General features: G+C 50.4%; 1 protein-coding gene across 1 annotated transcript; it reads right to left on the reverse strand.

Annotated features, from left to right (window-relative positions):
• Window positions 1-11,736: 11,736 nt before the first annotated feature.
• On the reverse strand, window positions 11,737-13,431 carry HOXA1 (homeobox A1). The gene is made up of 2 exons (XM_074900452.1): window positions 12,643-13,431; window positions 11,737-12,200 (listed from the first exon to the last, which is right to left on the reverse strand). Exons 1-2 carry the CDS (start codon window positions 13,253-13,255, stop codon window positions 11,845-11,847), a joined length of 969 nt encoding a protein of 322 aa, XP_074756553.1. The 5' UTR covers window positions 13,256-13,431; the 3' UTR covers window positions 11,737-11,844.
• Between the last annotated feature and the right edge of the window lie 87 nt (window positions 13,432-13,518).

The raw sequence follows: 13,518 nt of genomic DNA on the forward strand, positions 1-13,518 counted from the left end.
CTTCAGCTCCTGATGTTATACAACTTCTTAATGTTTGTCACTAGTCTCCAAGGTATAGAAGAAAGACAGGCCTTAATTGTAAATTTACACATGCTTTATTGCCAGTGCAATGGCATGAACACATTTAACAGGATTGTCATTCCAGTTAATTATGCTGATTCTGACATATACCTATCATGTCTAAAATTGATAGTGCCTTTCGACCAGTTAGTAGCATCACAATATGTTGTCTCTTTCTCTCTAAGGTTAAGCATGTTAGGGGCCAGAGAATGGCAGGAGAAAAGAGTCCCTGCATACTAAGTAAGCACTGCTAGCTCAACAGCCAAACCTCCTTTTAAGAGAGCTGTAGATAGCTCTACCCCAGCACATGTTCTGCATTTCTATGTGTGCTCCAGCCCCAGCCCACCTGCCCCAGGCAAAGACAACCATCTTCATTATGCCTAATAGTAAACAACACTGTCCCAGCCCCTCGGAAACTCTTGGCCTTGTTCATGTAATACCAGGCACCCAAGCAGATGGTAACACTTATTAAAGATATTAAAGCAGAAGAAAAGACAGCAGAAAAGGAGGCGGCAACTATTAGAAAACACTTTGTGGCAAGGGAAAAAACAATTTCCATGTTTTCCCTGCAGCAGAAGTCTGAGTCTGTGAATTCCAGACTGAAGAAATTGGGGGAAGACTTGAAATCAACAGCAAACCACAAATTAATATCAAATGAGAGTAAAACACCACCCTCACCCTCAGCAGAGTTATCATAGCTCAGATCAAAGCTTCACTTTAAAGCCTCACACTGAAAAGGCAGATAAAAATCTGGGGAAACCACACATCCTCCTTTTCTTCCCACACACCCCATTGTGAATCTTGTGGGGCATTTCAAAAGGGATATGGAGGTACATATATCTTACAGTCACACCTGGCTGACAAGGGTAGTATTTTTAGAGAAGGGAGGGAGGGAGGGAGGGAGGGAGGGAGGGAGGAAGGAAGGAAGGAAGGAAGGAAGGAAGGAAGGAAGGAAGGAAGGAAGGAAGGAAGGAAGGAAGGAAGGAAGGAAGGAAGGAAGGAAGGACATGTCTGCTTTTGTAAAAATCGATTAAAAAATCTTCGAGTCATTCATCTTCTGTCCCATGACCCACATACCTTTTAAAGAAAAGCAAGCTTTTGTGCTACACCCAAAAGCACAAAACCATGGGTGATGGGATCCAAGCTAGAGTAAACAGTGCAGAAACCTGGAAGAAAGAACCTAGAGGAATTATAAAATACATTAAGGAACAGCAACTCTGTTGGATGGTCATATGAAACGCAACTTGGGAATGCATTATAAAAATTTCATGTTGTACCTGGGAAAGAAAGAGATATCTTTCTTCCCTGTGCTGTCCCCCTGCTCCTGCCCTGCCTGGGCAACAGTCTCTCCTTCCAGCTACCCCACTGCCCCATATCCAATATCCTTGGGAACAGTGGCAGCAATGGCCAGCATAGCCCCTACACAGTTGTCCCTCTTCTTTTCTCACATCAGCCTTGCCCTTTTGACCACCCTCATCCTAACCCGGATTAAAGCAACAGAAGGACTGCCTGCACCAAGGACTGGAGAATGTAAATTCATGGAGTGTGGAAAACTGGAAGACTTGGAGCACCAGTGAACAGATCCTGAAGAGCTTGTCTCATAGGTGTGGATAAGCATCTGGGAAACATCTAGATAAAGCTTTATTTTTCAAATTCTTTTAAATAAGAGAGTAAGCTGTGTGCAAGGAATAATTCCTTCCCTCTGTTTTTCTGATATGAATTTTTGCAGCTCTTCATCTTTCGAGTGTGTCCAGAATTCATTGTGTTGTTCAGAAAAAAGCAGTATTTTTCATAGTGACATTCTGGCTAAGTACACATACTCCTACTCACAAGTAAAGGGGCATTCACACATGACGACTTGAGGAATGTCCTTCAGTTCAGATCTAGCTGACAGGATCTCTAGGGCAGAGCATGGTGCCTGCCTTCAGACAAACTCAGATCGAGCAGGTATGTCCCAAGACAGGGCTGCTGACAGACTTCATTCCTTTCTCCTTTGAGCTCAGATAGCGTTTGCCCCCACAGGTAGCGACTTTTGGGGCTACTTCCACAATCCTTTTTCTGAGAAACCCTCCACTGAAACTGCTAGGGCATTTATACCGCACAAATATGGCAGGAGTTAACCTTTTGTGATGAAAGGGAATTTTCTATTTGATGCCTGCTGGCATTTTTTTACTTTAAACGTTTTACTGCAATAAAAAAAAAAAAAAAGACCTACCCTCTGAGATGTGAATAATAAATCTTAGATTATTTAATCTTCACTTAAATGCAGATTGCTTTTTTTTCCAAAGGCTGATGCATATTCCTTGCCCTGGAGAGTACTGAGACAAACAAACCTAATTTTAAGGCTCAGGCTAGACTCCATCACCTTTAGTGCTGCTGCTCCAAACTGATGGGGAGTTGCACTAAACAAAAGACCTGTTAAAGGATTAAAAACATGAAAAAACATGCCTCATTCTCATGAATCCCATGCACCCATACATCACTCTCTTCCTTCAACATGGACACTTCAGACATGTTAGCACACAAGGCAGCTCTCAGAGGTGCTTCACCGAGGAGAATGGATGTTTGAGTTTCCTGTATGAAGTAACAGCATCCTTCTGACTCTGAGGCTACACACTGCGTGCAGGCACCAGGGGTACAGGGGACCCCGTACAGCTGTGCAGCGGTCACCGTCCCACGTGGCTGAACACGCACACTGCCCTCGAGGAAGGGGCCGGGTTCCTGTCATCTCCTCTCCGCCAACACACACCTGAATGCAGTTAATATTGCTCAGCTCTTCCATTCATCTCCTGGATGTTTTTTCAGTCTCTAAGAGGAAAGGAATTTTATGAAATAAAGATCTAAGGGTTGAAAATGTGTGTGCAAAAGAGGGGGGAGTGTGATAAACCTCCCAGCCCATGTGAAAGGTTGTTTTGCTTCTAGACCAAAGGGGAGGAGGCCTGATCCTGCTCCCATGCTAGATAAGCAGATATCCTGCAGGCAAGCAAATCTGGCAACAGGCTGAAATCGTGGTGAGAGTTGAAAAGCTTGTTTTTCTATATGCACAACAAACCAGAAATGTTGACAGAAAAGTAAAAGAACATCTGCTCGTGCTGATCTATGAATGCTTTCCCTGGCTCCATTAATGTCCCTTGTTTCTCTGTCTCTCGTTTTTTCCTAAACTGAAAATTACAATTTTAAATGTTCAAGGCTTTCATTTCTCTATTAATCAAATTAAATCTCCTTAGCCACAGTTAAAATACTCTGTGAGGTGCTTCGACCAGAGATCATTTGCCTTGCAATTAGAACTCATTTTTAATACAACAGGGGGGAAATAAAGAACCACAGCTTTAGAATCAATATAACTATAAATTACCTGGAAAAGGAAATGGTAGCATCCTAGCTCGAAACAACAGATTTATTATCCAAGTGGGTAGTATTGTATCGACAGAGTACATAAGTTTTATAAAGAAAGAGAAAAGGAGACACACAGAGAGAAATCAATGTTAACATGGGCTCACCGTTGCTTTAAATGCTGCATTTGTGGTAACTAATTTTCACTTATTTTAAATTGTAAAATGTCATATTGAAAAATGGTTAGTGGCTAAAAAAATCCTGTCTGCAGTATTTTCTGAGGCAAAACTCCACAGATTTTAATGAAAAAGGTCTGCAGAAGAGAGTCCCATTATGTGTTCTGTATTTAATCCTGGTTAAGATGGGTTACTAAAGGGCCTCCTCCATTCCTATATTTCGAAAAGGATCTCATAGTTAAGATTGCAGCTAAGATTTGTATTCAAGCCTCAATGATTTGCATTTAATTCGATTCACACCTACTGGTTAGGGTGAGCAAAATTGTTCTTTCTGATAAACGCAAATATTTTAAACTCATCATCTTCCCCTTCCACAAGCAGGATTCCCCTGTGCTTGCTCACATATACAATACAAAAACCCCTTGCCCACTGTTGAATACAGAGTTTGCAGTTAGGGCCTGATCCAGAGCCCAGGGTAATGGGTGTGCCACCTTCTGTTTCAGCTCCAGCGAAAGTGGGAGTCAACCTGTATGGTTGACCGGTCTCAAAACACATCACCGTGTTCAAAAAGGGGATTACATGAGATTATCTGGATTTCTAGAGTTTTACGTCTGATTTACAATCAAGCCGTTTTGTTACTAGAGCCTCAGCAGAATTTTCAGTGGGTTTTGCCTATGTTCTGTATGTGCTTTACTATGTTATTCAAACCCTGGGGTGAGAAAGGCGTGATCTGAAGAGAGAAACGTTATCTTTATTGGCGGATTACCAGGTTCAATGAACCTAATCTTTTGATTTGTAGAGCTGTGGGTCTCAGGTGAGTTGAATCTCCCCAGGCAATGAGCTGCAGTAGGTCACACTCAAAACCGATGTATGCGTCGAGTCAGGTACAAGCCTCTGCTAACACTCAGGTCTTCCAGTTTGTGAGCTGACTTGAAAGAACCTCGCGTGATGAATCTAAATTCTGGGGTAACATGTTCCCATAAATAAAGATGTTGCATGTTTCCTGTGCAGCATGAGCTGAGGTGTGTCACTGAGGATAGCCCTTCTCTGACCCTTTTTGCCTCACTCTCTATTTTTGTGATTGTTGCCTTGCCTCCTAGCACTGTCAAAAATCCCACACACACCCCCCCCCCCCAAAAAAAAAAAAAATGCTTGGGGTGATGAAATGAACTACAGACCCCCACAGGGTCCTGCCTGCCTGCAATACCCAGGTCCATGTCTAAACATATTGTTCATGCTAATACTGTTTGCTGGAAGGAGTGTTTCTCCAAGATAACACTTTTGCACAGTGAAATATGTGTGGCTCTTCGATTGCTCAGCTCGGATGGTATCACCTTCCAGTTAATAGTGTTATTTTTTTTATTACTTCCTTCTTTTTTTTTTTTCCCGGCACAGCATGAAGATCACAACACTACCCCAACCAATGCATTTTGTTTTATGATCTATCTGTCCTCAGAACCGTGCATGGATGTTAAATCCACTGATACTACAGAGCAGTGCTGCAGGGACTTTATTTTCTGCAAAATAGACTAGTCTGGTTAAAGTCTCCATCTCTGCTGGGTGCTAGAGGGAATATTTTTCAACTACACTAAGAAAATAAGTTGAGGCTTGGATGGCATTTCCACTGCAACTGATGTTTTGCACAGGAGATAGCTGAGGTAGTAGACGTGTCGCAAAAGTCAGGAAAAAGCTTTGCTATATTGGTACAGAGGAGTTTCAATTAAAACTGTGTAGAAATCCCCACCCCTGTGGCTTACCCCCTTCCATAACCTTCACATTCTTATGAAGGCAGCGAGAAGTCTGGACAAGTGGTTATTCTCTGAGACTCCTCCGATGTCCTCCCCCTGATCTGTCCCCAGCTGGAGTCTGTGATTTACACAGATGTGCTTTGCACCTGAACGCTCGCTGGTGTGCAGCAGAGGAGAGATTCCCACTCCCCCACCGCCCCCCATTTCCACCGCCAGCCTCATCCTCACCCCCATCTCTTTTCATTACTTAACGAACCTGGTCTCCTGTGTTTTCTCTGCTCTTCATTCCATGTCACCGGGGCTGAGTGACTGCTGAAGATGAGAGGGCATGAGGAGTGTGAAGAGGGAAGTTTCTGCCTTTGGTCTGAGCCTGACGGGGAATGATGAAAACCACATGGGCTATGAAAAAGTCCAGTCCAACTTTCTGTTTACCGAGCTCCCTAGAAACGTCAACATCTGTCACCAAGTTACCCCTAAAAGGGGCACCCCCTTGCTACAGGACCCCGACGGCAGGTCCCATCCCTCTTCCCCCAGCACGGGCTGGAGCGGAGGGGTGTTGACAGAGGGAAAAGGAGGTTATCCGGGATTCGGTGATGGCTGTATTAATAGGCAAAGGAGATCAGAACCGATGCCCCTGGCTCGGCGCTGCGATGCCACCGCCGGCGCGGCCAGCCGGCCCCCAGCCTCCCGCCCAGCGGCTCGCAGCCAGCCGGCAGGGCGGGGGGGGCTGCCGGGGGCACCCCCCGGCGGGGCTCTCCGTTTGACCCCCCTGCAGCCGGGGGCCCGAAGGAGGGATCCGTGCAGCTGGATGCGGAGGAGCGCGGCCGCCGGGCACGGCGCCCCCGCTGTTGTGTCCCCCCCCTCCTCCGGGCGAGGAGCGGAGAGGTGCGGAGAGGTGCGGAGCGACCCAGCGGCCGCAGCCCCGCTTCGTTGTTATTACAAAGCACACAACGAATTTTCTCCGTATTAGTCATTTCCCGAAGATCAAACCCGAAGACAGCTGCGAATGCAATCGATCCCTACAAAATGCGTTAGGGAAGCGTTCAATCAAAGTAGCCATTTCCTTGGAATTTTTTTAATTATTATTTTTTAATAATCGATAGCATATTGCTGAGCTTTTTTTTTTTTTTTTTCGGGCGACGAGTGGCTCGCCGAGTTACAACCCCGCGTAGGCTAGAACTAGTAAAGGTATAAATTCTTCTGGGCAAAGCGTAGCGGATGCAAAGAGCGAGCGGTGCTCAGCGCCGGGAAGCCGGGCAGGCACCGGGGCAGGCACCGGGGCAGGCACCGGGGCAGGCACCGGGGCAGGCACCGGGGCAGGCACCGGGGCAGGCACCGGGGCAGGGCGGGTGGGTCCCCCGGCTCCCGACCGCTCGGACACTTCCTACAACTTGTGAGAGAAACGCTCCATGAGTCCCTGTATTTTCCTAATCCCTCCCGCTTCCCGCTGGCTACACCACGTTTTAGACCGATGTGAACACAGGCAAAAGAGTTTGTGGCCGAGAGTGGCTTCGTGTCCCCTCGCCGTCCCTCGTTTGGGCTTGTATTTGGTTTTATTCGATTTGTTTCTTTTTGCTACTTTTACTTTCTTGAACGGGGAGAATTTTTGCAATACGTTGAGTTTGCATTTATGAACTGAGCACCCGAAAACTGGCTATTGATTTCATCATAAACGAGGTTCATCGCTGTTCGGCCACATTTTTGTAAGAATCATTAGTCCCGATTTAACTTCACGAGACACACACTTTCAGGGAAAGTAGATCAGAAAGCCAAAATAATTGTAACAGTAATGGCTGAAACATTCTTCGTGTGGAAATGCTTAAAATATGACACTGCCTTATAAAAAAATAGCGCGGAAGTATTTTCCGGGCCAATTTCTGCTCGTATTACTGAAATGTGTAATCCTTTTTCAAGTTATATGGCAAAGAGGACTCCTCACATGATCAAAATCAACAAAGTTTGCCCCAAAATTCTTAGGCACAAGGGAAGACTTCTTTTCCCAGAGCTCCCATTGATTTCAATGGTTTTTCTGAGCCTGAAACAGGAGTAACTGTGACCCGTAATATTTTATGACACATAAACCATAAAAGAATAATGTTAACAGTGAAAGTCGGCCAAGTAGTGTGCCTGGGGGAGAAAAGGAATGTTTGCTTTGGAAAGGGAGAAAGGGGAAAAAGAGAGAGAAAGAGGGAAAGAGAAAAAGTGAGACAGAAGGAGAAAAAGGCAGAAAGAAGAAGGAAGGAAGGAAGGAAGGAAGGAAGGAAGGAAGGAAGGAAGGAAGGAAGGAAGGAAGGAAGGAAGGAAGGAAGGAAGGAAGGAAGGAAGGAAGGAAGGAAAATATGATATTGCTATTTATTCATATATTATTCGTTGAATTATTTATGTATCCCTTTTTGTGGTTACCAATTCACTGCGATCTGACGGAGCCAACTGCTAAGGGATAACAAACAAGAGATCTTGCTCCTAAGCTTATGCGGAAAAACATTCTGAAACTATTCTTTTCCCTAAAAGATGACAGACCCCCCCGTCCCCGCCGTGCCGCGGGTAGGGAGCGGCCCCCCAGGCTCTCCCGCTGGCGGCCCCGGGGCCCGGCCCGGCCCAGAGCCTCCCCGGGGCCCGGCCGGGAGTTCATCTCCAGTAGTGCCCGGGCCCCCCCGGCAATGCCTGGGTGGGAGGGGGGCAGCTCCTAAGGACCGATTTGTGGGTGAAAACCCGCTCGAGTCTAGAGCCCGAACGTGAGTTGCCATTAGAGAGGTGCTAATAAATCCCTATTACGCATGCATTTATGCGGTGATTACGTGAACTTTGGCCTCTGAAGAGTCCCTGCAATTAGCAGCGACGTCCATCGCGTTTTGCCCGGATTTCTCCCTGCTCTTTTCCCATAAAGGATGGAGAAGGGGACACAGCCCCGCGGCTCCGCCAGCGCCTCCAGCCGCCGGGCGCGGCTCCAGCCGCCCCCCCCACAGCCGCTGCCGGGGAGAAAACCCCAAGCACCTCTCTCCTTTTGCTCCCGCACACACCACCCCCCCTTCCGCCTTGAAAATGCCAGATCCTTTGCGGGAGGGTTTTTTTCCCGCACCCCCGGTACCTCTCGCCGGGGGTTCCCCGCCTTTACGCCGGCGTCGGCTGCAGCGCGGGCGCGGGGGAGATGCTGGGGGATTGCTGTCTCCGCAAAATAGCGGCAAGCGGATGAGATTTAGTAAAAACTGCTGGGCAAAAATGAGAGGAAAGTTGCCGCTGCCGGGGAGACAGCGAGAGGGAGAGAAGGAGAGCGATGACTCTGTAATTGTTGCCTTTACCAAGGCTGTGAGATTAACCACTGGGACTTATTCTAAAGTGACCCATCACCGAATTCATTTCTGCTTGAACTTTCGGTGAACCTGAGATTAAAGAGGGGAGAGCAGCTAAGCAGTTTGTTGTTAGCTGCCTTTTCAACAGCCCTTTCAGACTGAGTAAATATTGATCGGTTTCAATCTGATTGCCCCAGAGGAAAACACCAAAGCATCTCAATAGCCTCCAAAAGTAAACTTTAAAGGTGAACACCAGAAATGGCCTTAAGTATGATAGGAAGATGCTAAACTCCGTTTGACGTTTGGACGAGGTTCGGGATGGGTTTTTTGGGTGTTTTTGTTTTTCTTTTTTTTTAATTCATTTCCCCCCCTGAGACTTTAGAGAGAGAATTTTAAAGAAATTTTAAAAGGTGTAAAAACAAAAGAATCCCTACTACCTGAAAGGCAAATTAGTGTTTCCGTCAGGCCAAAGCACACTGAATTTTTTTTTCCAGCGGTATTCTTGTGGTAGAAAATCTAAACTAGAGATTTTAATTTCTCTTCCTCACACTCCCTGACCCGAAAGGCTGATCTTATCGAAATAATAGTAACGCGAAAAAAATGAGCCAGAATCCAGAGGTTTGGGGTGTCTTTGCTTGAAATCGATGAGGGCTGCGGGCGGGGAGGGGGCGAGGGGAAGAAAGAAAGAGAGAAAGAAAAAAGAGAAGATAAACCGGGGTTTGGACTTGGAAGAAAACGGGATTCTTTGCCGATGAATCGCTCACCGCAGATTGACGCACTGACAAGTGTCTTGTCTCTCGCATTTAGGCTATAATTTATGGCCGCTCTTTCTAAGGCATTAAGTCAACACAGAGGGAGCCGGGTTGCAGATCCGGATTCCGGCAATGTTTAGATCCAGATTTCGATATTGAAATGCCCTCATTGGCATGCAAATGCCACTTTAACACATCCAAGTCTCTGGAAGAAGGCCATCTGTTTTGCTTTGTGGCTTTACACTAATAAACAAAAGGTGAAGTATATGGCAGGCGGGGAAATGAAAGAAATAGAGGCATCGGCGGGAGCCTTTGGAGACAGCCCTTCTCCCTTGCAGATAGCTCAGCTCTTGATATGGCCGCCGCGCCTTGCAAATCAGGGCTTGTCTCTTTTGACACCGAAGTGAAGAAAATTGCGTTGACTCTCTGCGGGTCCCGCAAAGCCAAACCTGCGTGGGTAACCCGGCCCGGGAGCAGCCCGGGAGCGGTGCGGCAGCTCTCCCCCGCAGCTGGGCCGGGTGATGGAGACGTTGCGCGTGTTTGCGCTGAAATTCAAGAGGCATCAGTGACTTGAGACACCCCCAGTCCAGCTGAGCATGTCTCTGCTCCGTCCTGCCACCCGCTTACTCCGCACACACGCTCCCCCCAGCTCCCCGACCCACTGTTCATTTGACACTTCTTGGAAATCTTATGATATTTACCTGCGAGAACATGCTCTTTTTCACGGGGGGGACGGGGACGGGGACGGGGGGGGAGGAAAGAACAAGGGGAAAAAAAAAGAAAGGAAAAGAAGCGGGGAGAACGGACCGGAGTTAATGCCAGAAGCATACTGCCAAGCACCTGGGAGCCATCTCCCACTGGGGATTACAGCCTGGGACCGGGCAGGGGGAGAGAAGCTGGACCAGCTCAGTGCCCGGGCTACCTAAATGTGCAGCCCTTGGCGAGGGGCCTGCGATGGAAGGACAGACTAGATGAGGACAGTTTTGCTTTTGAAGGGTGCTCTGTTTGTATAAGTGCCATCATCCATCCCGAGGTGAAAAGGTTAGCACTTGACCCAGGAAGTTCTCGTGTTTGTGCTTCAGAAATAGATCGGGATCATAAATTCCTCCCAGTTACGGTGGAGGGAGAGGAGGGCCTTATATTTTCTAAAAATAATATTATTTGAGCATAGGACAGGAAGAAGGTTTGTGTTATGAGTGAGGCCAGGCAGCCAGAGCTCTGACACCAGCAAAACAACACATAAGGAGTAGTGCTAGGAGACTCTTCCTCCCTTTCCCCATGGAAAGGCCCCAGCAGTAGGAAATAAGGGAAACCAAACTGCTGAGCCGAGCCTGTGAGTCAGCGCTGACGTCACGCAGAGGTAGGCAGACGAGGGCTACCTGAAAGTGGAATATATTTATTACAGACATTATAAGGACCCGTAAATCCTGCCCTGGCTTCCATCACCAGCGGAATCCCAGAGCCTTTCATGATTGTACAGAAAATCAGGAGGACATTTCGCTCACACACAACAACTGATAGAACTCAGTGTACCCGCAGTACAGCAAAGCACGGTGCGTCATGCAATGGTCCAGACACCAACCACAGAAATGATACATTCATTTGGCCATTCGTCACATTCACGAGTAGGTTGAAAAGACATCAAGTCTAGAGGAAGGTTAATATGAAAATAGGAAGAGGTGAGGTCTTTTGGACGCTTATACCCTTCGGTTGAGTATAATCCAGCACAGCTTGGGGGGGGGGGGGGGGCGGGAGGGGGATAAGCACACCGGGTAAGGTTTACAAAACCTAGTGCAATTGAAGCCTTGTTTGTCACGTTTAAAGAAATAGCGCTACTTTTTTTTGAGGTATCTGCTTGATCTTAAGACGGTTTACTTGATGCGGTCGTCGGCTTTACCAATATAAAAGTGGATCCAGTTTGGCGAATGAGCTCACCCTGCTTAACCTGATAATCGAAACGTCATTTCTAGAAAAATCTGTAAAAAGATAAATCTCTCGGACAAAGTATTTACAAGCAATAAACTCATAGACACGAACAAAGAATACATTAAATTAAGGGGATGAAAGTCCTATAAGTCATGTAAACACTTGCAATAGTGCATCTCTTCGTGAGGTTATGTACCCTAGATAACCTGTCTTTCACTCAGGGAAACTCGGAGGAGCGTCCTTGCAACGGAAGAGGGAGACCCTTACGCGTGTGCCAGCACAGCTCCTCCAGCAGAAAGGGGGCGGGGGGGGGGGGGGGCGCAAGAAAATCCCCCGGCACCAAGGCGCCGGGACCCGGCTGGAAGGCGAGCGGGCGGTGGAGCCGGCACCCCCGGGGCCAGGCGGCTGGGGGCGGAGGGGGGGGCGCCGGCGCGGCGGGACCTCTCGGGGAGACCGACCGAGCGAGGGACCGAGCGAGGGACGGACATAACGCGGCGAGAGGAGACGAGCTGCGGTGGCGGGGCGGTGGCGAGGGGCGGCCGTCGGGGCGCATCGGGGCTCAGTTGTTGGCAGCGAGCGTGTCGGAGGCGGAGGAGGCGGGCGAGGCGCTGCAAGGCGAGGAGCAGGACTTCTCCGAGGACTCCTCCGCCTTCTCCTCGCAGCCCGTGGGGGTGGCGGGGGAGATGGGCAGCAGCCCCTCTTTCTCCCGTTTCTTTTGCTTCATCCGCCTGTTCTGGAACCAGATCTTCACCTGCGTCTCGTTGAGCTGGAGGGAGGCGGCGATCTCCACCCGCCTGGCCCGGGTCAGGTACTTGTTGAAATGAAACTCCTTCTCCAGCTCGGTGAGCTGCTTGGTGGTGAAGTTAGTTCTGACGGTGTTGGGCTGCCCCACGAAGCCGTACTCGCCAGCCTTGCCTGCGGGGGGACATGCAGCGGTAAGTAAGCGCAAATGATTTATAGGCGACGTAATCAATATGTCCACACCGGCTCAGCGATAGGGAGCGAGAACTTCTCAGGATAAGAGGGAAGCCCCGGCAGGGTGAGTGATGGAGTGCGAGGTGCTAAACCGGAGTCAGCCTCTAGTGTCAGAGGAAACTTGATAAGTGGTTTATGAATTACAAGAAATACGACCGCGGGAGAGGCGGAGAGGGGGAGCCGGGAATAAGCGGCGCTGGGCGCCAGCGCCGCGGGCAGACGGCCGCGGCCGCTCCCCGAGGTGCGGATCGCCCCACCCGCTCCGCGCCCCTCGGGGCGCCCACCGCGCCGCTGTCCCCGCACCCACGGCAGAGGGAGGGAGAGAGAGAGAGAGAGACGGAGAGCAGCGGCCCCCGGCCCGGCCCTCCAGCCGGCCACTGACCTGTTTTGGGTGGGTTTCTTTTCACTTTCATCCAGTCGAAGGTCTGCGCCGGCGGCGAGGTCTCGGCGGAGGGGGAGCGAGCGTTTTCCCGGTGGCCGGCGTGGAGGGGAGACAGGGCATGGTTGTAGGTGCCCAGGGGCAGGCTCTGCTGCTCCTGCCCGTAGGGGGGAGGCACGTACTGAGCGGGGCCCCCCGCATAGCCCTGGTGCGGGTGCTGCGCGGCGGCGGAGGAGGAGATGCTCCCGGAGTACACGGCGGGGGCGCAGGGGGGGAACCCTCCGCCCAGCTCCGCGTCCTGCCCCAGGGGGTAGGGGCCGTACGCCGGTCCGAAGCCCTGCGCGCCGTAGGTCGGGCCGCAGGCGGGGTGCGCGTAGGACACCCCCAGGCCGCCGTGGTGCTGGTAGGCGGCGGGCTGGGCCGGGGGGTGGTGGTGGTGGCGGTGGGGGCTGATGGGCACCCCGCGGCCCGCGAGGAAGCGGTCCTCCCCGCTGCAGCTGCCGGCGCTGACGGCGCAGGGCTGGAAAGTTGTAATCCCGTGGTCGGGGTGGTAGGCGCGGGCGGCACAGCCCCCCGCCTCGCCGCCGAGGACGGGGTACTCGAGGAAGGAGCTCATCCTCGCCGCGTCCCTCTGTCACGCCGCCACCGGGTCTTCAGCGTCCGGCGGGGCCGCGCCAACTTTCCCACTTCCTCCATGGGGCCGGCAGGAAAATGACACGAAGGTACAGGCAGCGGGCAGGCACGTGGGGGGCGGCAGCCAATGGCTGCGGCGCCTGCGGGACTTTCCCGGCTCCTGCCGCTGATAGATCGCCGCGTCGGGGGCATTTAAACGCCGAGCGCTCCGACGGCGCGGCACGGCGCGGCGCGGCACCGCGGGGC

The sequence above is a fragment of the Athene noctua genome, chromosome 2 (genome assembly GCF_965140245.1).
Source record: "Athene noctua chromosome 2, bAthNoc1.hap1.1, whole genome shotgun sequence".
Taxonomy (NCBI): domain Eukaryota; kingdom Metazoa; phylum Chordata; class Aves; order Strigiformes; family Strigidae; genus Athene; species Athene noctua.

Excerpts from the sequence above, each read along its gene's own strand:
- HOXA1 (XM_074900452.1), bottom strand. The coding sequence starts at position 13,255 with ATGAGCTCCTTCCTCGAGTACCCCGTCCTCGGCGGCGAGGCGGGGGGC. Across the intron at positions 12,201-12,642 it reads AAGAAACCCACCCAAAACAG|GCAAGGCTGGCGAGTACGGC; the intron begins GTCAGTGGCCGG and ends GTCCCCCCGCAG.